The sequence below is a fragment of the Pinus tabuliformis genome, chromosome 2_2 (assembly GCF_031772625.1).
Source record: "Pinus tabuliformis cultivar Carrire ecotype Pingquan chromosome 2_2, CPIR1, whole genome shotgun sequence".
Lineage (NCBI taxonomy): Eukaryota > Viridiplantae > Streptophyta > Pinopsida > Pinales > Pinaceae > Pinus > Pinus tabuliformis.
The window spans coordinates 1,036,726,160-1,036,753,593 of NC_142300.1; the positions used below are offsets into that span (position 1 = coordinate 1,036,726,160).

Here is a 27,434-nt window from a genome sequence, read left to right on the forward strand (position 1 = left end):
GTATTAGATTAACATGGTATTAAATCTTAATAGAATACATGCGAGAGAGCTGTACATTTATTAGCTTGTCGCATCACATGGCATGGAAAATTTAAATTACAGTACATTTAATAACCTCGGTAATTAACTTGTTGCATCACAAAGCAGGGAAAGACTAAATACATCATGCGTACAGAAAAGTTCAAGAAAACCAGGAATAGTAGGATTAATCTGGTTCCGTGGTGTAAATAAAATATCAAAATAATCGTACCATCGTTCATGAATGCTGGAGTCAGCAGTACGAGCTGGCAGGTTGAGGACAAGCTTACAATCATGGCTGAATAAGACGGGAACGGAGACAACCAATAAATTATTTTTTCGTTAAAAATTATGTTTTAGTTATAAAGTTAACCTTAAAATTACATTTTTAATTTGTTGCTCAAATTAAAAAAAACATTAAGGTCAACGCATTTACCAAACACGTTATTATGCGGCAGTAATCATAAGTTCACATGAAATAAAACTTCAATTGAACGTCTTAGCCTATCTGCCCCTGTTAATTATGCGTGTGCCTTTACCGCTCTCAAGCATGGCTATTCCAGTGGCAGAGGCTGGATGAGAGATTCCTTAACATAATCCATGGTTTCTTGGATATTGGGAGTGGAGAATGTATCTCCATATTTGTACATGCCCAGCATGCCTTTGACCACCTCGAAGATCATCTTCCTGCAGGTGAAAAGGACGTGGTTACTGCTGCTGTCCGGCTTCAGAAACTCCCTCGTCAGCTCCTTCAATTTGGCATTCATGAGACATTCAATGTGATTCAGGGCTTCTTCCTCTGTACATTCAGGAAGATGCTCTCTCATATAACATTCGATACTGGATGTCAATTCTCCACGATCCTTCTCACTCTGCATTCATCGAAAAATAATTGATCGGTTCTCCAAAATGACTTGTAGTACCAGTAACCGAAGCTACAGAAAAAAAATAAGCAGATAAACATAATTATAATACCCAAGTCAACCTACCTTATATGTCATCATGTCGTCGATTAGCCGGGTGAAGTAGCCAGTCTGCTCTATGAACGCATTTTTTGATCCAGGATTGTCGATTTGTTCTAAAACCTCTCGCGGAAGGCGTTGGCCCATCAACAACACTGCACTCAGCAGCACTGGACGCGTGGCGCTGGAAATAATCCCGTTTTTTATGTACTCATCGAAGCTGGGCACGTGCTTAGCCGCTTGCCATTCAGATTCTCGCAAATAACTCAGTAGATACTGCTCTTGCTGTTCAATTTGAAGAAATTTACGATTACATATTTAATTGATTATGCACCCGTAGGAAAGGCTTAATCGGAACTACTAACTCCAAGAATTTGGTTGCATACTCTTAAATTTATAACCTTACAATTACAAATTTCTTTGGATGGTAGATTTGACAAAAACGGAAAAAAGAAATGTTAGATATGAAATTATTTTGGAGTTTTAGGAATATAACTTTTATCTATCAAATTCTGAAATAAATTTGCAATCCTCTTGCTGGTTATCTATGTTTGTCCAAAACCTATGGGTATGCGTGTGGGTGTTGTTGTTGCCTTGTTTAAAGAAGATTACTCACTAGATTCCGAAAATATGTAAGCCATTCGCCCCCTTGTTCCTTCTCCAACTCCCAGGCCACTTCATGAATCATGTTGTAATAGATTGTGTAACACGCATTCATATAATCTGGAAGATTTTCTGCCAATGCGAGGTCCCATCTGAAACCAAATAAACGTTGATAATAACATTTACAATATCAACATCGTAATACTCCAAAGAACTCTTGTATAACCTATTTTATCTGTTATATAATAAATGTTACATTATCAACATGCTGATATTCCAAACAGCTTTTGTTTCGCTGCAATCATATGTACCTTCGGACAGCTTCTGTGAACAGCCTCAAATCTTCAAGGGTTCCGTAAGCATCATACATGTCGTCCAGAACAGTTTCCAAGCACGTGAGCTTGGTAAAGGTGGCTCTGCATTTGGCATATTGGGGTTCATACGTCCCCGCGGCTATTATCAAATAATATTCCATGGGCCTCTCCCTGGCAAATGTGAACTGGCTTAACCCTGAAACTCTAAACCAACTGTGCAGGAATATAACGTTATTGTCCGAACAACTCATGGTTACCATTTATATGAATTCATTTCAGAATTTAAATCACATAGTTTTGAACAGTTAGACACGATCCAGTACCTCATGATATTTTTCATCTCTTCCTGGTGAATGCATTGGACAATGTTGAAGTCCAATTTTGCCAGTTCTAAAACCTTTTCATTGTCTACAGAAGGCAGCCTGAAAGAAAAACAATCAGACGAGCAGTACCCAATGAAATAAGGGGCATACCCAGACCCAAAATATTATCAGTGAAGAAACAAGTGGTTATAAGCGTAGCAGTAATAATAAACTAGTTAAAACTCTAGTAGGAGTGGTAACTGTCATAAGTCAATCCAGTACAGCAGCACATATTTATACTTATTCATAGTACAAATCAACATATAGAATATAATAGAAGAGCATGGAGTATAGTTTTCTTAAGTTTAGTAGACAACCAAATACAAAAATTGATGTTGATAGTTTTCATTTAAAAATAATATATTAATATAAGTATATGGGTTTTTAGTAATGGAGCAATATTGAGATATATATTGAAGAAAAAATAATATAAAATATTGAAAGATATATATTAGATATATCTAGCAATATATATTGAAGAAAAAGTAACCTAATATATTCAATATATATAGTATAAAGAGTTTTTATAAAGAGTTTTTATATTTACATATATAAAAATTCAAAATCAATAATCAGTGAAAAATATAAGAAAAAGTAACCTAATATATTCAATATATATATAGTATAAAGAGTTTTTATATTAACATATATAAAAATTCAAAATCAATAATCAGTGAAAAATATTAAAAAAAAATTAATGAAGATATGTAAGAGGTTCATTAAATAAAACCCAGGAATACCGCCACTACCTAAACTGAATAACTTCTGTCCAAAGAACATGAAAAAGCAACATTGGAAACAAATGACAGGAAGGCGTCCCAGGGTGTGGGTCCTCCGTGGATGAAAAGCAAAAAGCTGGAGGTGTCACCTGTAAATCCCTTTGGCTAACCGTACATAATCTGGTCGATACACTTCACAATATCTCCTTGTTTCGACTCTTGGAAGACTGGTGTGCCAAGAAGTCTTCAGCGTGTATTCAATCTAACAATTGAAAAGATTGAATTGAATCTCGTGGTATTCACAAAAAGAAATTTACTATCAAATAAATAAAATTCAGTTCACTGAGAAATGATATGTTTCCTGTTTACATCTCGGCTAAGAATCTGTTTGCAGTTCCATGCGCTGAAAGTTTCGTTTCTGGTTAAGGCTTCTCTTAAATATTTAGCAGCGTAGCCTTTGGCTTCATCCAGAATATTTTCTCCAGGAAATGCAACTTCCGAAGCTTTATAAAGGTTCAGCATGCTTCCTACTTGTTTGTTAAATTGACCTTCCGAGCCAAGGAAGTGCCCATTGTCCTCCTTGAAGTTCTTGAAAGCCACTGTTTATGAAAGTGTATAAATGTCACAATAAACCAACACGAGAAATGATTTGAAAAGTATCCAGCTAAATTACTGGCTACTCTGTAGACACAGAGAGAAGCAGAAAACTAGTATCGTATGATGTATACCTGGAGTTACATTGTATAGATGCAACCGAAGCAATCGAAAGGCCATGGCAGTGATTTCAAGATCAGCTACGGAGTTGAAACTGTTATACCCTATTCCACTTTCGTTCCAGTGGCTGCATACAATATTACAAGTTTCATTGTGCAGAAGAAGTTATAATGCAATCGAATTGTGTATGGATTTTGTTCAATTACCTGTAAACGAAATCAAGAAATTCGTTGATTTCCTTTTGAAAGTGTCTATCGATACCAAGGCGTTCAATATTGTCGACGACCAGAAGACGTTCAATTATATCCACAGGATACATACGAGGCACTGGATGTATTCATTAATCATTACTTATTATATCCACATTCATTAATCATTGTCTTTTATTTAATTTTAAATTCACACTGCTGAATTGAATCAGCAATACCTAACCCAAAAGTCTGACAACAACCAAAAGAAAAAATCTCTAAGCCAAAAGTCTGACAACAACCAAAGAAAAAACGCAAGGCACAAATAATAAATTACTTCTACACAGAGGCCAGTAAAAAGCTTTAAGATTAACGTGTCGATACCAAAGCTGCCAAATTTTGCCAACACGGTTTTCAGGTATTCAAGGCATCTCATGTCTCCTGTGTGCAAGAAGACGCAGGCAGTAGAGGCAGGTGAGCCTAAGAAAGACCCATCCTGGCTTTGAAGTTCCATTATTTTTTTCCAGTCCACAATGTCCTGCATGCTTTCCAGCGGGTACTTCAACGATGATGGACCATGTGGACTTTCCTCCCTGTGGAAGCCGAGATAACTATAAAATGATCAGTTCTATGAATTAAATTGATATTTTCATGCTCAAATCAAATTTCTAATAAAAAAATCTGATTTTAATCGTAGATTTTAAAAATATTTTAGGATCCAACAAACATATGAACAAATCAAAAAATTTAACTCTCTCATCTCCATCAATCCCGGAATGTTTCGGAAACTCTCAATGGATATCATAAAAATACCCAAAACCATTCCAAAATATATCTCCATCAAATCCCTGAATATTTTGGAAATTCGCAATCGACATTTTCCAAAACTATTTCAAAATATATGTAATGACATCTTTTTAATAACCAAAAAAAAGTGAATAATACAAAATGATTTTAAAACAAGTCTTTCAATTAAAATCATATAATAGAAATTTTCAGAGTTCTTACTTCGTTAATGTCTCCTGCCACCTCGTCCTCATCAGATTCACAAATGGCAGGTCGTACGGAAGTGGGAGGGTGAGAGATTGAGCCTCTTTTAACAACGATGGAAAGATGAGTTGAAAGTCCGTTACGAGAGTGTCTTGATCACTTTCGGCCTTCAGTGACTGTACATTGCTCTTTATGAATTCGATGCCTACCACAGATTTTCAAACACAATATTATATACATTTATCTCTGAAACTTTATATTGTTTTTTTATGAATGTAATGCCTAGCACACATTTTCAAACACAATATTAGATTTAGATTTATTTTAATTAAAAATCTATAAAACACCAAAAGATTTAGATTTATTTTAATTAAAAATCTATAAAACACCAAAAGGAATCAAATTTCTTAGAGTGAAAATCTCTTTTGAAGTGATGGATTGTTTTTTTAAATGCCTATATACATATATTCATCTTAACTAAGGATCTATAAAGCACCAACAAAAATCAAAAGCGGAAATCTATTCTTTAAAATGATAGATTCGTGAGTGAGTTAGATTGATCTAATTTGATTTTAGATATGAGTTAAATGAATCTAATTTGATTTTAGATGTTGCAATAGCCAATATGTACGTAAGTATTTATTTTTTGATATCTTTGCTTAATATAATGTAATACATATTAATTGACAACATCCTCAAAATGTCATTATACCATGAATAAAGTTTCATCATTTTTTTAACTGTCAATTATTAAAATACAATCATTTTTCTTTTTTTTTAATTACTTCGTTACTCTTTTTAATTACAAAATAATTAGATAAAATATTTTTAATTTTTTTTTAAGTCAAAGTAAATCATTATTCGTACTATTATTTATAGCAAAATATATATATAATAAATTTAAATCAACATTCATAAATTTAAATTTTAAAATTAATTTATATATATTTTATTATAAAGTTGACTTATACCTTAAAATTAAATTATATTTTTTTTTTCAAATGGTTAGTATTGTTTTAAATTTTTTATTTTTAAATTTATTTATTATTTTTAACATCACAGCATGATATCACATCATCAACACCATTATTTATATTTTATTTATTATTATTTAGTTAAAAAGGGTGTCAAAGTTAATTTCATTATTAATAATTTATAAATTATTAGATATTATTTATATGTATATTTTTATAATAATTATTATTTAATATAATTTATATATTAGTTTTAAAGAGAATTAGTAGTTATAATTATTTAACTATGAACCACATTGTTACACTTTTGAATATTGAAAAGGGGTGCGACAACAATAAAACTGATTTCTTGTGTTAAGTTTAAAAAATTGAGAGAGTGACAAAATATGCAATAGTATACACAATAACAAAAAATCACTGCTTTAAATTTAAATATGTTAAATTTATACAGTTATAACTAAATCTAAATAATTCTAATTTTGGATGTTGCGGTTGATAGAATATTTCAACAATCTCCAACAAACCAAATCTACTAAATATCCAATGTAAGCATTAAGCCTAACACCTCCCACGCATAATGCATACATTACAAACAACAATATTGAAGTCACATTGATAATTTTGTTAGGATTGGTCTTCATTAGCATGTCCATCCACTCAAGAATATCATAAACAACACTCTTTCTTTAACCACCATCTTCGAGCTACCACTTGATCCATTTAAGACATGATTACTTCAGACCATCGTTGATGTATTTGTAGGATCAACAATTCTTTACTACCTTGAATTGTTTTCTTGATACCGAATCACTCTATGGAATTACTTCCATATATCAAAATGTGGAAAATTACAATTTTGGTAGTTACAAGTGGTATAGGTACTGAGTGTATTCAGAAGTCAACAATACAACTTGACATTCTTCTTCTTTTTCACATACACAAACTTACACAAAGATAACCTGTAACTGTGGATCTTGAAGCATCGAAGAACAACCAAACCACCAGCATATAACAAAGCATAAACATAACCAAATCAATGATATGTTCTCTTGGCACCGAATAATGTCAAGATCCATTAACTTGAACTATGCTTTTGTGCTCAATAATTGAATCTACATATTCATTTTACACAACAATTTAACTAAACAATAGAAAAGAAATAAATAACCCAACATAGTTGATGAAATCATGATTAAAAAACTAATAGTTTTCCTTCAGTATACCATCTACAGCCACCTCAATCCATATTTTGTTGAACAAAAAAATTGAAATTTTTAATATCGAATGAAGCCATTATTCTCCAAAATTTTCTCATGATTCTTTCCCTCTGTTGCTATTGAGTGTATCCTTCATGAACGCTCTAGTACATGCCATAGATATGGATGAGAATCTTGAACTAACGGGAGACTCCAAAAATAATAACACCACTTGGTTCTATGTGTAGGGTTTGTAGTAAAGCGATTTTTCCATCTGGGTTTACATGAAAAGGTCCTAGTTCTTGCATTACTCCATATCCAAATGATGAACATCCATATTCACCATTAAGCATGAATCAACAACTTCATTAAGGGATATTGAATAACTTCCATGAAATATAAGGCACCTAACATGTGTGGATCTTTGAATGAGTGAGCATTGCACTTAAAATTTCTAGCACTAGGAATTTGACCTCTCATCCATCGTGCATTTAAAATTTCAAATGGTTTCCCTTTCCACACAAGTCCCCACGTGTAGGTCCCTCCAAGACATGCATAGAAATTATTTTGAAAGGAAGGTGTCTCATTTGGCATGCAAGTTGGACAATGCCATAAATCTTGACAATAGGTCATATTTGTAGATAAAGTTGTTGGTCACTAGGTTTCTTGCTTTGAATCTGCAAAATAAAACACTAGTAGTGTGTTTTGACTCGAGATTGTCCTTAGAGTGATTGCAAAGTAGTCGACATCCATAACCCATGCCATCTGGATGACAGCATTTGAAACAAGGTTTTTGGTATTGTTTAAGCAAGTGGGCACAGAGCTTACATTTAGTACATACTTGAATTATCAGCATCTACATACAAGATGTTGTTGAAGTTGTCACGAATATTTCTAAGAAACAAACTTTCACCAACATATTTCCTCGCTAATACCCACAACATTGTTCCCCCAGGGATACATTCCTTTTTGGAGGGTCCTCAACTCATTCAGGGAGATAAAGGGATCATCAGTCTCATACATTCTAATTAAACAGATATGTAATACTCTACCAACACTAATAATAATTAACTCAAAACCGGATGGACCTTTATTTTTTTCTATTCCAAATGTTTGAAACAACATACTCAGTGTTTCTATAGAAACACTGATGTTATCAATTTTTTGTAATCCAGTGTAATTAGTGTTGATGCAGCAGAACTGAAACTCCTCGTGAAACAAGCACCATCCAACTTGCCAATTGACGACATTCTATCCCCGTACCATAGTATAAGTGTGATTTCTTAAAATAGAAGTGATTAGTGCCTCTCACATAGCAAAACAATGAATAGACACACAAAATTAAATACAAAAACAAACAACAGAACGAGCACTCATAGCTAATCAATAATTCTTCTATGCTAGCTTACTTATTTATAGAGGATTAACTATCATGTCTCTCACATCTTCTCATACCTCCCGTGAGGAAGCTAAGCCAAAATCGGTTCAAATAACATGACAAAAGATGCAATTGCACACAAAATAAATTGTTTTTCACCATTTGAAACTCAAATATGTGACATTTATATAGTTGGAACTAGATATAACTAATTCCAGTTTTGGAAATTGTGGTTGAGAGGATATCTCAAAAATCTCCAACAACCTAAGAAATCAAATAGACCAATGTAAGCATTAATCCTAACAGAGAGTTGGTTGGAAAACACTAATTGTAATATAAGTGATAGAGAAGATTGTCTCTACTCTAATATAGCTAGTAAAGTAGTCACTCTTCTTAATAATATTGTTATTCTGATGATAGTAATATTAAGTCCCTATGATCTCAAAGAGTAAAAATTCTTAAGAATTTTTTTTGTTATGTGTATGACTATTGACATTGATAGAGTTGGTAGATTAATGTTTACATTGGTAGTATTGGTATATTTGGTTTGGAAAGCACTAATTGTAATATAGGTGATAAAGATTGTCTCTACTGGAATTTAGCTAGTCATGGTAATCACTCTTCTTAATAATATTGTTCTTATGATGATATGTAATGATGAGTCCCTATAATATGAACAAGCTAAAATTCACAAGGATTTTGTTTTATATTTGTATGGCTACTAACATTGGTAGAATAAAGTTTATGGAAATTAAATCAAAGGTGAAAAAGGTTATCGAATAAGATAAAAATTATTGTTGCACTTAAAGGGGATTTCTATAGCCTAGTATCAGGGAGATGTGTAATTCCTTCAATGTTGAATATGAATTTGATATATAACATTTAAAAAGATAATAATAACATGTGCAAAAATTAACTCCTAATAGGGTTTAATAGATAAACATCCCTTCTCGACTATTATTTTCTACTAAAAATTGTATTTTGACTCATGAATATAATGGTTTTTTCCATATGGATAAAAGGTATAGAGAGAGAAAGCTTTTAAAAAAATGAGATGGGCTCTGCGGTCGATGATATCGTGTCTGTGGCTAGTTGAGAAATCGGTTTAGGGTTTTATTTGCTCAAACTAACCTCACTCAACTAATTCATTTGGTCATCTACTATCGCCTCTAGTTTACAAATCTCACTTGGATATCAAGGACGGTTCTCTTTCACACTCTGAAGGGTGGTTTCAGGTTCTATAACTATAGGTGGGACTAGCCTTTGCAAGAATCAGTGGTAAAGTTTTGCTTAAATATTTTTTCTGGGTTTATTTATACCATGACAAGGTGCATTATTGTCATGGAAGAAGAGATGATTGATTTTTCTGAAGATCCCACTGAGAATATCACCATCTGGACTAACCCTCCACCTCAGCATCTGTGGATGGAGATGGAGGAGACACCTGGAACTCCCAATTTGGGAATATTTAACTTATTATTTGAAATTTTAGAAGGGATCCCCTTTTGCCCTCATCAACCTTTTAGATAGGCAGACACATCTCTCTCCCTTTCAACTGAAGTAGTGCTACTTGTATCACTCGAGGTAGGATGGTCGGATTCGCTTGATAAATTTGTCAGCTCAACTGGTTTTACAATTGAAGGCCTAAATTTTTCTAAAACATGCTTAAACCCTAGTAGTTTGTTTTCTATTAGGGAATTACAAAGTGATCGTGGCACCATGCTTGAAACTCTGGAAGAATCGAACCATCCACATCTTGGAAGCCCTTTATCAGTGTTAGTGGTTGTGTCTCAAGTTGACCCTTCTATGATCATGAATCAGTTGGGTTCCACTAGATTTCCATTGGCATATACAAAGCCTAGGGAGGAGTTATGAATCAATAAGTTACAAGCTCAAGAAATTGTCTAATACCCATCTACAACACTCCCTTCCTTTGTCCACAGAGTCTCATAGCACACACTAAACAACACACCCTCAATGGAAATATTCTATCTAGTGATGAGCAAGAGGTGGCCTCCAAGAAGAAATCAAAGAAAATAGATGTCCCAAGGTTAAGGAAAAATATCATGCCCTAGTCCTGGGAGAGGGTATCAGAATGGATGAAATTATGGATACATATGGCCAGGTTTTGGTCAGAAGAACTAGGGGAAGAATTTATTTTTCCTCTTGCCTAAATAAATTGGCACAAGAAATTTGGGGCCAGGTCTTGAATGTCTTGCCATCGGTTTTTGCTCTGTTAAAAGTGTAGTTTTCTCTTAGATTCAAGTCAAATGAACATGATACCTACGTATTATATCGCCATTTAAACATATAAATGGCATTGGTTCTATGGAAGTATTGGACTCCACTATTTGACTCAGAATGTGAGCATTTGGGGGCAGGACCAATTTGGGTTAGACTTCTAGGTCTGCCTCTACAACTATGGATGAAGAATAATTTTTGGCTCATTGGAGATGATCTTGGCATGTACCTAGATTATGATAGATGTTATCTAGAAACTAGGAGGATGAATTTCTCTAGAGTATTGGTATATCTTGACATAAGGGAGGGTTTGGTAGTGAACTTTATCCTACAATATAGAGGCCATGTTTGAAATCAAATATTGGATTATTAGGGCATACTTTTTTAGATGTCGACATTGTCACAAGATCAGGAATGTATACAAGGACTTCCCCTTGCTTCAGGAGAATGATCAGGGCGCAGGTGTAAATTCAGAGGGCAATTAGTCTCAAGGGTGTTTGGTGTCAGCTGAGAATGGTACCCTAGGATAGCCTCAACTGAATAGACTAGGATCTCCTACGAGAGATGGGTCTACATGAGGAACTAGGTCACCACATCCTAGGTCTTGGCTACACTGGGGTGTGGAAGCTTCAAGGAGGGGATTTACTATTACTTCTGACACATGTACTTCTATCTCCCATGCCCCTCATACTTGTATCAGTGTATCTATGGTTTCTTAGTGTCTTCCCTTATCTTCTGATTCTTTTTCATCTAGTATATCTACTCCATCACATGGATTAGGGGTCTTATCTTGTCTTGTAAGCACCATTCCTGCATATTTCCTGGGCCCATCCCCATCCTTCCCTGCCCCTAGTAGTGTTTATTCGGGATTGTATAAGGGACATAAATACAACCTCTGATATCTATCAAATTCCTCTTGCGTATATCCACTCCCTACAAGTCTTGGGGTAGGTTTGGGTTCCCTTTCCCCTCACAAGATTCCCAAAATCCCTCGAGGGTGACAATCCTTCATATCCAAATCCATGAATAGGGCATGCCTTGACATCGCTACTGGGAGACAATTATCCTTAGAATGGGTTCTTAGATAAAGGAACACTGCATCTATCGATCACTCGTGAAGTGGTTATCCTTCAATTGCAGAGGGTTAGCTAGCCCCTCCAAGAAGCTAGTTTTGAAATAAATGATCTCTTATTAGACAACCTTAATATAATCTTCCTAAAGGAAACTTTAGGCTCAAGCATGGATGTCGAACATTTAATGGAAGGATTATGCAAAAATTGTATTGTTTTTGCTATTGATGTGAAGGGGCGCTCAGGGGGGAAGCAATGGGTATAAACTACAAAAATGTAAAAATAATCAATATTTGGGGCCACCAAAATTATGTCATAGTGCATATTCTCTCAGAATAATTTGGGTTTCAATTCAGAATTGTCAATATATATGGACCTTGCCATGATTGAGCTATATTCTGGAATGATCTCATAAACAAATCCTTTATGAAGTCAGATCACCTGATCATCATAAGGGACCTAAATTTCTCCCTAGGAAGAGCTCAATGTTGGGGAATTCATGCACAAGTGGACACCTCTCAGATTTTTTCTCACGATTACTTGAAACACATCCTCTTATTGACATTGATCTAGAAAGGTATCAGCCCACCTAGAGAAATTGTTCGGTAGGGGACGACATGATCGCTAAAAAGTTGGATTGCTTCTTTATTCGGAAACCCTGCTAGATCACCTCCCTTTGTTCAAGCAATGGGTAGGAGCAGGGGGTTTCTGATCATCACCCCATATACATGAAATTGGCAAGTCATATCAATAGGCCAAGCACCCCCTTCAAATTCAACGCAACTTGCTTAAAGGAAGAATATTTCAAGAATCTAGTCGCTGAAAACTGGTGCTTTGTGAATATAGGGACAATCGATCGATGGCATCTCAATTTAATGATAATCTAAATAAAATAAAAAGGAATACATTGGAATGAATAAGGGGTAAACGACTAAGAAATGAGGAAGATTTGAAGAATATTGAAGAAAAAGTGGAACAGCTGGAAAAACCTAGAGCCAAGAGTTATGTATCTAATGAATCAAAGAAACACCTCATATAATTAGAAATGGCCAAAAGAAGATTACTAGAAGCAAATGAAGAAACCTAGAGGCTTAAAAGTCAGGTGTTATGGCTACAAGCTAAGGATGAGAGCACTAAAATATTTCAACAATATGCGAAAGGAAGGAAAGCTATCAACAACATCTGATCCCTTGAAGATGCATCTAACCATAGGGTTTCCAACTTTAGGGGCCTGGCTAGGATGGGTGTATAACTTTCAATCCCTCTTCACTACACCCAAACATTCATCATTAGGGGAAATTATGAACATCACTTGAATATTTACTAGTTTTGTCAGTGAGGAGCATAATGAGGAATTGTCACAGCCAATATCTTCAGGTGAATTGGATGAAATCTAACACTGGTTCAAGAAGGAAAAAAGTCGATGTCCTAACGGGTGGATTGTCAAATTATTTACCAATTTTTGTGAGCTTCTCGATCATGACTTGTTAAAATTTGTTGAGGAATGTCGGACTACTGGTTAGATGTACTAAGCCTTTAATTCCACATTCATCGCACTTATCTAAAAAACAGAAAATAAAAATATGTTCGAAGAATATAGGCATATCTCACTTTGTAATGTCATATACAAGATCATGGCAAAGACAATTGCCAACAGAATCAAATTGATTCTATCTCACCACATAGCAAAGGATCAGTTTGCTTTCCTAGAGGACTATTAGATCCAGGAAGCCATTGGTGTAGCTCGGGAGGGACTACATATCTTCAAAACCAAAAAACTAAAGGGCTTGATCATTAAAAGAGGCCTCTAAAAAGCCTTTGATAGGGAAAGTTGGCTTTACGTCAAATTGTTACTTACACATCTGGGTTTTCACATTTCTTTTATTAACTGGATTATGTGTTGTATTATCTTTGGATATTTTGTAGTTATGATCAATGGTGTTGCTTTATATTTATTTCTTGCTAAGAGGGGACTTAGTCGAGGCTTCCCTTTGTCCCCTCTATTATTTTTGTTTATTATGGAAGGATTGAGCAAATTGATTTCTAACGTGAAAATAAGAGGTACCTTAAAAGGTACTCACATAGCACGGGAGATGTTCCTCACTCATCTATTATTCGTAGATGATTTTTTATCTTTCTTTATGGATCGTGTAATGACTTGATAGAATTCAAAGCACTACTGAATTTATTTTGTAAGGTGATGGGTATGGTGTCTAACGACCAAAAATCCACTCTTATAGCTATTGAATGCACTGAACATGAAATTATACATGCTCGCATATTGTTTCCCTTTCAAATTAACCCCCTAGATGATGGTATCAAATACCTCAGTTTCCATCTGAAACCAATGACTATAGAAAAGATGAGTGGATGTGGCTCGTAGCTAAAATTAAGAAAAGAATAAAAATTTGGAGTCACAAATGGTTGTCCTGGGCAAGTCGACTAGTCCTCATCAAATTCGTCCTCAAAGACATACCAATTTTTTGGATATCTTTAGCATGGATCCCCAAAATAATACCAAATATCATTTATAGATTATGTTGTGGATTCCTTTGGCATGGATCTAAAGAAGGCCAGAATTTTGCCTAGGTCAAATGGGACATAATTAACCGATCTAAATAGTGGGGCAGTTGGGGCATCAAATATTTATCTTGCTTTTCACAAGATTTGGCAGCAACTGTGGGTTGGAGATTAATCACAAGTCACAGTCTTTGGTCTAAAGTGGTAACCATAAAATACATTTTTCCCTCTCTACAACTGATTAGATTAGGCTACAAGATAAATATCCTCCCAACATCTCTACAATCTGGAAGGTTGTCTGGAAATCCTTCATCATCGTAGAATCAAGCCTTGCTTGGCAAGTCATATCTCGCTGTCAGGTCAGAATCAGGATGGACCCATGGGATGCATCAACCAACACTTAGTTCCCCAAGAGGTGGTCACATTTTTTACTTCGCAACAATCAAATACTTAAATCAGATTGCGGACAAGGATCAAATGTCTATCTGGGGTCAGCGTTGGTTATCTGCCAGAGCACTGAATATTCCAGTACAATGGCAATAGACCTAGGAAGGTTACATAAGCACATTGTTTATATCTCATATTAGTATACTTGATTGGGAGGATGAATTATTGTGGGTACACTCAAAGCACGACACTTATACACCCAAATCATGATACCTATATATCAGTCCTGCAAAATAACTTGAAATCAAACCTTGGTGGTGGCCCAACATCTTTGAAAACTAAAGATCCCTACAAAATCCTGGATGTTATTATGGTGCATTCTAGAAGATAAAATTCCCACGGGTGAAAATTTGAAAAATCGATCCTCCCAAGGCCCATCTTGGTGTTTTATTTGCAAAGAAGTTGAGGAATTTGTTGGACACTTATTTTTATCCTGTCAAGTAGCCAACCAGGTCTGGAATTTGGTATATCAAGGTATTTCTACTACTATCAAATGCCAAGGGGTAAATATCAGTGAGGCCTAGCAGAAATCATGGAATGATGCCACCTCCAAAATATTGTGGAACATTCCACTCCTCACTGTTGAGGTATATGGATAGGGAGAAATCATAAAAAATTCCAAGACAACGGCTTCATATCTGAAGCCATCAGTGCACATATTGTTACCACTTATAGTCTCCTCCTCGACAAAGATCTATAACAATGTCCTCATACTATCACTGAGGCATCCATTGACCACTCAAAACCATCGGCCTATTTTGACAAAGCTTCATAGCATGGAAGATGTGGTGGAGGAGCAACTCTTCATCTATCAGAATATCATCATTTTGAACTCAAAGTAGGACTGGGACATGACACTAATAACTTTGTTGAACTATACAGTCTCAAGTTTCTCCTATTATTTTCTATTGAAAAGAATTGTCAAAATCTATAGGTTTTTGGTGATTCAAATTTGGTTGTGGATTGGTTTAATCAACAATCTATATGTCAGACACACACACACACTTCGCAACATATTGGATGAAATCATGATGCTTAAATATCATTTTGTGACTTCATATCTTGCCAACATATTTACAGGGAAAGGAATACACTTTCCAACAAGCTATCCAAAGAGGCCTCGCACTAGGTGTTTGGTACTTGGAATGTGAAAGAGAAGTATGGGCACGATCATTATCAGTACTATTACCATTCATTTACTGAGATAGCACAGGACAACGCATCACGACAAGGGCCTTTTTTTATATATTTTTCCTTTTTGCACTATCAGACAAAATATCATATGTATATGATAATTTTAGACTTTTCTCAGTAGATGGACACATCACAGATACTGGATCTATTTTCATATATATATATATATATATATATATATATATATATATATATATATATATATATATATATATATATATATATATATATATATATATATATAGATTGGCGGTTATTATAGACTATTAGATGATTATTGATCACACAACAGTCACATTTTGGCTTGATATGCATCCTGTACAATGTGTATTTTTTTTATTTTCATAATGACAATTACGATTTTCCCTGGAGGAAACAAAAAGGTACAGAGAAAGAGAAATAATTATATATACGGAAACATTGGTTAAAGATAAAAATATTTCAAGAGAAACTTTATATGTGATGATGATGATGATGAACAAGGAGTTTTCACATTGCAATTAGAAAAAATATCTAAAGAAATTGAAAAAAATGGCATACTAGTCAAAAAAACACTCTCAAAATGGAGTCGAATCATGTCACTTAAATTGTGTGTGTAGTTTGAGTAGGCCTAATGGTTAATAAGAAGTGCTACCTCAGAAAGGGTCACATGTTCAAAACCGTCTTTGTATACTTTATCGAAAGAAATTTCTATATTACTTTCAACTACCACTTCCAAGTTTCCTGAACTTTCAAATCTATAATGGGTTGAGATCCCTCAAGGCATAATCTTCTGTATGTTTTACATTATAATTTTTTTTTGCATTGATCCCTCTCAACTCATGATATATTTGGAGTTAAGATAGATTTATACTAGTTACATTCAAAGTTGTGTAGAAAAAAAATAACAAATAAAAAATTCTATAAGGAGTTGATCAACCTTATTCTAGAATACCAAAAGTATCCATGTTTTGACTAGCATAAATAAGGAAATCAACATTGATAAAATAAGAACAAAATATTATGACCTACGTAGTGAAACAAAGCCTTAAAAAATTCCTAAATTGTAGTGGGTGGAAAGAAATTGACAGATTTGTGACCATCATTAGTTTAAATATAAAAATGTTTTTTCTTAAAATTTCCTAAGTACATCCACATTGAAAGTATCAAATGTTGGTTTTGTTTACCTACATTTATAACATGTTAACTTATCAAAAATATAATTATTTAGAAATGTTTTTTTTAATACTTTTAACATACAAATAAACTTTTTAGGGGTGACATGTATAGGTAGGGCTATCCACAACCATAAATGAACAATTATATATACCTACACATGGATCCTTGGATTAATTACTTAACAGAATAGAAGCTTATGCCTTGTTATTTCATATTCTATGGGAAAACAACTCTATGGTTGACTCTACAACCAATTTGATTTGTAAGAAAAAATTGTCAAGGATCAATTATCAATTCAACAATGGTTATACACAAACCATCCCTTAATTCAATATATCAACCACGTGATAGTTCATTAACATCACATATGGTGAATTAAAAAACATTCACACCCCACAAAGAAGGGAAACCAACAATAATACCTTCCCACCACTAATACATGCCTATTTTTCCTCACATGGATCCTTGGATTCATTACTTAACACATTAGAAGCTTATGCCTTGCTATTTCATATTCTATGGGAAAAAAACTCTATGGTTGACTCACCAACCAATTTGGTTCATAAGGAAAAATTGGCAGGGATCAATTATCAACAACAAGGCTTATACACAAACCATTCCTTAATTCAATATATCAACCACATGATGGTTCATTAACATCACATATAGTGAATTAAAAGACATTCACATCCCACGAAGAAGGGAAACCAAGAATAATACCTTCCCACCACTAATACATGCTTGTTTTTCCTTACATGGATTCTAATGAGTGCTCTATTCATGATACTCTATTATTAGGGTAGGATTATTAGGATGCTTCTCGATTAGACAAGAACAAGTTTATTTTTTTCAAGCTCTATCTAGGACTGTGTGATATTGGTGTAACGAGAACGATGGCTTCTAGCATTCATTCCCCCTCTTGTTGGTATGATTCAAGGCTTGATTCCCTTCCCCGAGAGGAGGTAATTCCTCTGTTATCTCTATATTTTGTATGTGAATGAGATATTCTAGAATAGAATTTTCTTTCCCAAAAATGCCTAGTGAATTCAAGTGCATAATTTCACAAGACTAAATTTGTGCATTTCAATTTTCTTGTGCAGATTGAGCCTCTACCTCTCATCCTTTGTGATATCCATCTCGAACCTACGGTTCATTGTCTTGGAAACATGGATTATAAAAATATGTGTGAAACTTGCCTTGCCTTATAGAGACATGAGCATTCTATCGAAAATTCAGAGATATTCATTAAATCCTTCATAGATCAGTCAAGTTAGCAAGAAACCAAAAATCATTTAAAGGTGGAAACCTTTGCTTCAACATAGAAGCAATCATGAATTGGTTGTCAAATATTTTTGTGAACAATAACCCTAGCCTACCAGAATGACTTGAGTCGATTCCCACTCCATGATATCTGAAGTTGTTCACCATTAGATACAACTGATTCTTGGGACAAATGTTCAATATTGCCTACAATACAAGGGTCCTTTCACTTAACCTTTTCCAATAAACACCAAGGCTATAACTAGAGGAAGAAAAAGGTCCTTTCACTTAGCCTTTTCCAATAGACACAAAGGCTATAATTAGAGGAAGCAAAGAAGTTTTCCAATGGACACCAAGGATGCCATTGGAATAAGTAAAAAAATAGTAGGTGAACTTTAGCACTTTTAATGCACATTCTATTTAATAGTTAAGATATTAGAAGTTTTTAATAGGATCTTCACATCTGAGCCATTTTGTTTATTAGTATATTGGAAGCTCTCTCTATAAAAGGCCATAATCACACAAACACATGGCTTTTTGAATTGCACGTAGGCCATTTTTATACAATACTGTGATCTTTATCAATAATAAAATTTTTAATATATTTTTTCCTATTCCTTCTCATATGTGTATGAGAAATTATTCATTATTTTTAAAATTCAGATATATTAAATATAATTTTAAGAAATGTTAATACGAACATCATCTATAAAAATGTCTCAATTATAATTTTAATAAATGTTAATATCAACATTGTCCCAAAAAAAAATCTCAATTATAATTTTATAATAATAACTAAAATTAATAAATATACTAAATTATATTTTTATTAGAATTAAGAATAATGAATTTTAGTTTTTCCACTTTACAAATCCTAAACTAAAACGAAACTAATATATATGATATGAGCTAGGTTAATTAATTATTTAAATTCTATATAAATGGCATTCAATGTTTATTATTTTTTCAAATTTAAAAATAATAATATTATTTAAAAATTATTTGAATCAAAATGGCTTGAAATAAGTTTTTAATTTTAATAATCAAATCTAAGTAAAGTAAATCTAAAGTTAAAATAGACTTTTAACTATAATAATTTTTCAAATTAGAAAATAAATAATATTATTAAAAAAATTATTTAATTTGGAAAAAAACATATTATTAAAATATTACTTGAATCAAAATGACTTGAAAATAAGTTTTTAATTTTAATAATCAAATTTAAGTGAAGTAAATCTAAAGCTAAAATAGATTTTTAAGTGAAATAAATCAGGAGTTAAAATAGATATTTAACAAAAATATTCTAATATGAATAAAATAAATCAAAAATTAAAATAAATATTTAATAATAATAATTTAATATGAATAAAATAAATAAAAAATTAAAATAGATATTTAACCATAATAATTTAATATAAATGAAATAAATCAAAAGTTAAAATAGATATTTCACAATAATAATCCAATATAAGTAAAATAAATTAAAAGTTAAAATAGATGTATGGTGCTGAAGTGTCAAATCTAATGAAACATGCTACATTTCACTGTACGAATTGTTTTTCAAATAATAAGGACTTCTTACCTTGCTGTACTTGGAGATCCCCAGCATTCCATTGACGGAGCGCAAGAACGCAAGAAAGAGTGGCAAGCAGGCGCTCCGACAGTAGAAAGTGATCTTCACTTCCCCATGAACCATCCTTTAACTGGCATTTCAAAATCCATTCCACTGTTTCAGGAAATCGCGGCTGATCAGGGCGATCAATGGCGGGGATCCTCGCCACCCATGCCGTGTCATAAGCAGATGGACTCATTAATTCCCCATCTCCAATCGCGCTAAGCATAGATTTAATCTCGCTAATAAGTGTCTCCGCACGTTCTATGTACCTAGCATCCTGAAATTACGAACAATACTTGTATAACGCGAGGATCAGGATTATATCATTGCTAACCGTTAAATGTAAATTACAGCATATGCGAGTAATATATATCTATATATATAGACCAATATAAACTAAAGCTCCCTACATAATTATTAAACTACATCCACAAAACTATGACAACTCAAATAGAATATTCAAATTCATGAAATGAAATTTCTCACAGTGGAAGACGACTTTATAGATTGTATATAGTCACAGCCCCAGACATTAGGATGGGGACTGGGACTCATTGGAATAAAATCGTTGAGCGCATCTTCAACTCGAGAGGACACAGCACAAACCTTCAGAGGGAAAAATTTATTTTTATTGAGATCACCCAATCGTCCACTGGAGTGGAGTCGAAACGGCTGAGACATATCTCGACGCAGGTAAGATTCCCGTGGGCGTATTTTAAGACCGCATCCCTGCAAACAAGACTGAACAAAAATTGTAGGCGGCGACATTCTGAGTGTGTAAGATGTGCGAGAACCAGCAAATTTCTAATCGTATTTTGGTTTGTGCTCTCTGAGAAAACTGCGTCTTATGTATCTAAAATACCAAGACTGTTTCTGGAGGATAAAAGATCTACTCGTATTATTATTGAAGATGTAAAATACGAAGACAGTTTATGGAGGATAAAAGATCTACTCGTATTATTATTGAAGATGTGCGATCTAGACAACGACATACGAGTTGATGCTGTGATGTTATCGTGATGGTACAGTACGCTACTACATTTTGCACGTGTCGCGATTTTTTTAGGCGTTGTCTACGAAGGCTAGCTAGGACAATAAATAAATGTATATTTATAAAATTAATATTTAAATATTATTTTTCTAAAATACATCAAAATAAAAACATATTTAAAAAAATCAAACACTCCTTATCTAACTAATCCACTGATGTTATTAAAAGAATCAAACACTCCTTATCTAACTAATCCACTTATGTTTTTAAAAAAATCAAAGACTCCTTATCTAACTAATCCACTTGTGTTTTTAAAAAAATCAAACACTCCTTATCTAATTAATCCACTTGTATTTTTAAAAAAATCAAACACTCCTTATCTAATTAATCCACTTGTATTTTTAAATAAATCAAACACTCCTTATCTAATTAATCCACTTTCACAAATTCTCTTTCTCTGATGTTTCCATATGTCCAAGAATCTAATGAATTTGAAAAATGAAAAATTTTCCCAATTTCAAAATTATTTTATTTATTTTCCTGGTTTGCTCGCACAAAGTTATCTATTTGTATCCAGAAAAACAATCACAAATGCATGTGAATAAACTACTCACTACTGATTTTCAGAGGAAAGTGAAAGAATTTCATCCAATTATTTTGTATTCGAGCTAATTTGGCAACTGAAAATTTTACAATTTTAACCCTATCTAACCAAATTACAAATTCTAAACAAAATTGATCGAAAAATTTGGACAAAACAAATTTAAATTTTTTAACTTCTGTCAATTAAAAGGTAGACGATCAAATTTAGCCTCCAGAGTCACGTGATTGGACCGAAGTTTTGGAGTTTTTCAACGGAAATTTAATGTAAAGTTCTCGACCATACATAATGTGTGGTACTGTGTAATTATAAACTTGACCACGTCAATTTGTATAATCTTGGGTTTTTAGGAAATTTGAATATATTTATATATTTAAAAATATATTTGATTGTTTTTGTTGGGTGGTAAATATTGGCAATGATGCTTATTACATAGGTATTAAAAGCTTTTTTTTAAAGGTATTCATGACAAGGGAGGGAGTGGGTTGGATAAGAGAATTTTTTTTGCTCAGTTTTGTGCCATCTGAATATTGATATGTGGTCTCATAATTTTGTGATGTTGTTATCATTGTCTTTTTGTTTATATTTGATAGCCAACCAATCCATTAGGAATGAGGTCTTAGCATTTTTTAAAATGAACATTTCACTAGGTAAACTTATCAAGAATTAGTTCAAATGGTTGATTTACAAAAATATAAATATACATCTAGTTTAAGAGATCAAAATATTAAAACAAGTTTTAATTAAAAAAATAAAATAAAATTAATAATTCATATATATATATTTATACATATATATATAATAAAATATTTTAATATATTTTCTATAGGGGTAGACTAAATGGTGATGGTGATAAGGTGTTTTGTTAAGGCACTTTTTTGTATAAATGTTACCACTTTGAAACTCCATGCCCAAAAATCCATTCATGCTAGGGGTTATATGGCCAAAGCCAAACGACAACTCAAGTCACAGGTTAAGTATACTAGTCATATCAAGACTCAGATAAAGAAAACTAAAAATAAAAATAATATATTATTTATTAAGTTAATTTCATTGTAATTATATGAAATAAATATTTGAAATATAGTTCATGCATGAGATATAGTTTTAAAACTTTAAAAAACAAAAATATATAAAAGTGTTGTATTAAAATATTAATCTTAATATTATAAGTTTTAATAACTGATTTCATATATATAAAATATAAATTTTCCAAAAAAGGGAATTTTTTAAGTTGTGAATTTTCTTTTTATTTACTTTAATTTTTATATTAATTTTTAATTTTGTTTTATTGTCATATATTTGTTAGGACAATTATATAACTTAAATAGTTATAAATATTAATAGAGGTCAACTATGATAAGTATCAAGACACATACTTCTTGATATCTCATTTTGTTTGAGATTAAAATAATCATAAATATTTAACCAAATTATAGCTTAGTTTAGTATTGCTATTATATTATTGAAAAAATTAATATATGAATTAATATATAGACACTAAAAAGGGTGAAAAAAATTAATGATGGAGATTCCCACCACTTTATTCTGGAGATTCTTAACCTATAAATACACTTTGTTATAATATCGTGAGCCAATACAATGACTTGTGTATATTACATACACAAAAACCATAACTCATTTTATGTACTCATTTGTTCATATGACATTTTTTTTCCATTAATCAACTTAATTAAAAAAGTAAAAAACACAACTATTTTGGAAATAAATATCAATCCTTAATATATAATTAGTGTAAAAAATTTAGAACTTAAATCGTAACCACTGACCGCCAATAATTATTAATAACTAAAATAAAATTCAAAAACCTTCACTCATGTGAACAAAATTAACTTTGGATTGATGGACATTTGCCATCTCTTAGCCATGTCAACATTTGCACTTGTTAGCTTTTAGGTCAACATGGACCTCTATTTCGGCATACCATGTAAATTCACATAGTGGGCAAGAGTGCATAATTAAACATTAGGGGAAACTTAGTTCCAATAGGTTTGCTGAGTGGATTTAACCATTGGAACTTGACTCTAATTGTCACGCCCCAAAGCCGACGGTAATCTTTCAACTGCTCTTAGCAAGGTGCGACACCACCGAACACTTTCTTTTCACCAATACTTATGTTCGTGGACTACATCTAACCACTTATTCCTACTTAGTTTGTGTTTCTCAACCAAGTATTATTATGTTATCCTTTATACCAATGAACACCCATACACATTCATTATCATCAGCAATTATAAACGAAGAACACAATTGCATAGTATAAAGGGAGGGGAAACTCCCTGAACAATGAGTCTGCCCAATAATATATTATACAACAGTTTACAAAGCTTTACAAGTATACTTGGAAACCCCAAGTTTCATACTTAGCCAAATTTACAATCCAAGGCAAAACTCAGTTGCATAGCTCGTCGGCGCCTCCGCACGGTCGCCACACGACTCACCAACACTTTGTTCACCTTGTCTCATGATCGTGTTGTTTGCCCAACTTGGGCGCGCCTCCAAGTCGCCACACACGGGCGCCTCTGCCCGAGACACACCTCCGTTCACAATCTCAACAGTTCACCAAGTCACCATGCACACTTGCACGCCGGGTGGGTGCTCACCTGAGTCGCCAAGACACCCGCGCCAAGTCGTCTCACAAACCAGGTGCTCACCAACGTTTCACCGTTGGGCACTCTACCCATCAACCCGGGTGCCACACACCCGTGCACACCTTCAACCAACCGCCGGGCGCTCCTACCCGCACCCTTCACCCACAACCGAGTTAAGTGTTCCTTCATCGTGCAACCAAGCCCAAAAATGGGTGCATCCAAATCTACACCTTCCTCTCCTTAGTTCTGCGCACTAGAACTGTGCCTTAACTCCTTGAGAGAAGATGTTCAAGCGATGAGCGATGGTTCAAATGCTCCCATCGCACCTCCAATATATATCAACCGTAGGGCGAAGTCCTGGCTACCCAGCCGACTCACCCAAAGCCCCTACTCCATCGCAAACATCCCAAAGTACATGTCGGCTTGCCTTAAGTTGTAGGTCGGCCTCCATAATGTGTTAACACCACGCGTTCATACGTATAAACGTCAGCTCACCCTTCATTCATGCGCATAAGTCCATCGCACATGAAGTCGAGCTCGCACTTCAACTAAACTGCAGTCACACTTCGTCCAACCGCGCGTGCACTTCAAGCCGGGAGCACTTTAAGGATCGCAGGTCCTTACATCCTCCTCCACCTACAGTCATTGTCGTCCTTGACAACATACCATCCTGGTAGCCATCCACCAAGATCATCATCAATGTCTGTCTCATCATTGGTCCATGATGTCAACTCCTCCACATACCGCAAACATCCCTGCAACATATGTAGAACTACCATCTCCATAATGTGTCGTCCTCATCCTGTGAACTGTCCTCCTCATCTGCCTGATGCCAGTATCTCTCCGTGCACTTCTAGACCCCATGTTTGAACTAGTTGGGTAACTAATCCAACTGTCACGCTCAAGCCATGAGAGTGAACATCCTTATGCCTTCACCAGTCTATCTCGGATATCTTCCACATCCCGGACTCACCAAGAATCTCACCACCATGTTCAGGTCCATGGAAACTCCATCCCATATGCAACGTCTCATGATGATTGATGCCAAGCCATCCCTGCACCATCTGCCATACTTGCTCAACCTATTTTAAGGACTCACTGCCATGAGCATCTAATAATGAGCCCCATCTTCTTGTCATCTAAGAAGATGTGGAGGGAGTAGAACCTGAAGGCTCACCCTCACTAATCAACTCAATCCATCTGTCAGGATCCTCCATCTCCATCCTCTGTAGATAAGTGACCCGATCCTCCTCCCGGACATTCAGCCTCACATATGCCTCATCATCATCATCCTAGACCACTTCTAGCCTTCTTGACAAATCCAAGATACTATTTGAAAGTGTCCTGATGACCAATGACTGCTCGGTAAGCTTTGTCTCAACCGTAGACAACCACTTACTCATATCTTCCATTCGCTTCTCATCCTCCATTTGCATCACTGCCAACTTACAATCAGGTCTTGCCACTCCAATGGTTGGAACACCAATGGGTACATCTTCCCTTCCATCGTAAATGTACAGCTTCCTCAAATGTGGAACAATCATAGCATCAAACTGTTTCATGAATTCCATTCCTAGTATAGCTTCATAGTCATCAATCCGCACTATAGTGAAGTCGACCTTCCCTGTCCACTCACCAAGTGTTGTGTCCACTTTCTCAGCTATACCAAGAACATTATCAGGAGGAGAATTGACTGTCTTCATCTGTGCCTTCACCGGTACAAATTTCAGCCCAATTCTTCTCACAGTATCTTCTCCCATGAAGTTGTGAGAAGCCCCACTATCCACCATAGTGAGTATATCAGCACCTCCAACCTTCATCCGAACATACTCCAAACTGTTCCTCTTAGGATCCCTCCGAGAGATCACCTCTGTAGCAGCACCACCACCAAGTATCTGCATCATCCCCACAGAAGCTTCTTCATTCTTCATATTAGACTGTGCAATCGCAGCCACTTTCGGTCTAGAAGGACAATTCTTCACCGTATGTGGTCTAGCACATATCCAACACTTCAAGGCTTTCTTCGTCTTCGAATTATCATCTGATTTCGAAGCATCATCCTTCTTCTTATCTTTCGGCTTATCGGACTTCTTCTTCCTATCATCAGAAGTCTCATCATAATGCTCCACCAACTTGTCCACATCAGCAAAAGATTGTTCAAGTGTTCTAATCCTCTGCCTCTTCACTTCATTGTGTGCCCAAGGCTTCAACCCAATAATGAAATTGAACACCTTGTCCCTCTCCGCCATGTCAGGAAGTTCCAGAACCGCACTTGCAAACTCCCGCTGATATGTCTGAAGGTTCCCTGTCTACTTTATGAACTTAATTTTCATCCTTGCTTCCCACATTTCATCCTGAGGACTGAAATGGGTCTGCAAATATTTCTTCATGTCATCCCACGAAGTAATGTCACCAGCACTGCCATTGGCAATCTGATCCGTCCTCCTTCGCCACCACATCTTAGCATCCTTTGTCAAGAACTGAGCAGCTACATTGACCTTCATCTCATCATCGGATAGACCCAAGCGTTCCAAGTACTGCTCCATGTCCCATAGAAAGTTGCCAAGAGTCTTTGCACTCCTTGTACCATCGTAAGATTTCAGTTCCTTGACTTTCATATGAGGCACTCCTCCACCTGAGTTATGCCTCACGGCCTTCTTCAACACCGCGATCTCATCTCTGGCCTCATCAAGAGATTTTCGCAAGCCCACGATCTCAGCAAGACCTTGGTCTCTTGCCTCTTCAACCTCCTTGACCCTTACTTCAAGTTGTGTACACAAAAGATCAATGTACTCGTGTTGAGTCCGGAGTTCATCGAGCTCTTCCCTCATCTTCAAATTGGCCTCTTGCTCCTTATCGAACAAGTCCATCTTCTTAGTCTAGAAAGCTTCCATGTCCTCCATCTTCTCTAACACTTTTTCCATAAGTGCCATAGTATCATCTTGCACACCGTGACTAGACCCAGCTTGAGATTCAGCTGCCATTGCTAACAGCTTCCTTCTCTTTTGCAATCTAGTTACGACCATCCAACAGCTTCACCAAGATGCCTGCAACCTGAACCATCTCTTGTTCCACTTGTATGTGAAACAGCTTCCTTCACCTGCAAGTACCTGCTTCACTGTCACCAACTGTCAAGCTTCTTCAACCCTAAATCAGATTCAATCATCAGCTCCAACTGACCTCTGATACCACCTGTCATGCCCCCAAGCCAGCGATAGTCTTTCAACCGCTCTTAGCGAGGTGCGGCACCACCAGACACTTTCTTTTCACCAATAGTTATGTTCGTGGACTACGCCTAACCACTTAT

At 34.8% G+C, this 27,434-nt stretch overlaps 1 protein-coding gene across 3 annotated transcripts; it reads right to left on the bottom strand.

Annotated features, from left to right (window-relative positions):
* Positions 1-199: 199 nt before the first annotated feature.
* On the bottom strand, positions 200-20,802 carry LOC149196908 (alpha-bisabolene synthase-like). 3 transcript variants are annotated; one of them, XM_089405678.1, is made up of 13 exons: positions 20,530-20,802; positions 19,891-20,200; positions 4,889-5,075; positions 4,265-4,491; positions 3,899-4,019; positions 3,707-3,819; positions 3,348-3,577; positions 3,128-3,240; positions 2,221-2,319; positions 1,895-2,110; positions 1,597-1,735; positions 1,008-1,265; positions 200-890 (listed from the first exon to the last, which is right to left on the bottom strand). In XM_089405678.1, exons 1-13 carry the CDS (start codon positions 20,689-20,691, stop codon positions 573-575), a joined length of 2,493 nt encoding a protein of 830 aa, XP_089261804.1. In that variant the 5' UTR covers positions 20,692-20,802; the 3' UTR covers positions 200-572. The 3 variants fall into 3 exon arrangements, with proteins under 3 accessions (XP_089261804.1, XP_089261802.1, XP_089261803.1); XM_089405676.1 differs by having other exon boundaries at positions 205-890; positions 20,410-20,801; XM_089405677.1 differs by having other exon boundaries at positions 210-890; positions 4,265-4,473; positions 20,410-20,801.
* Positions 20,803-27,434: the final 6,632 nt, after the last annotated feature.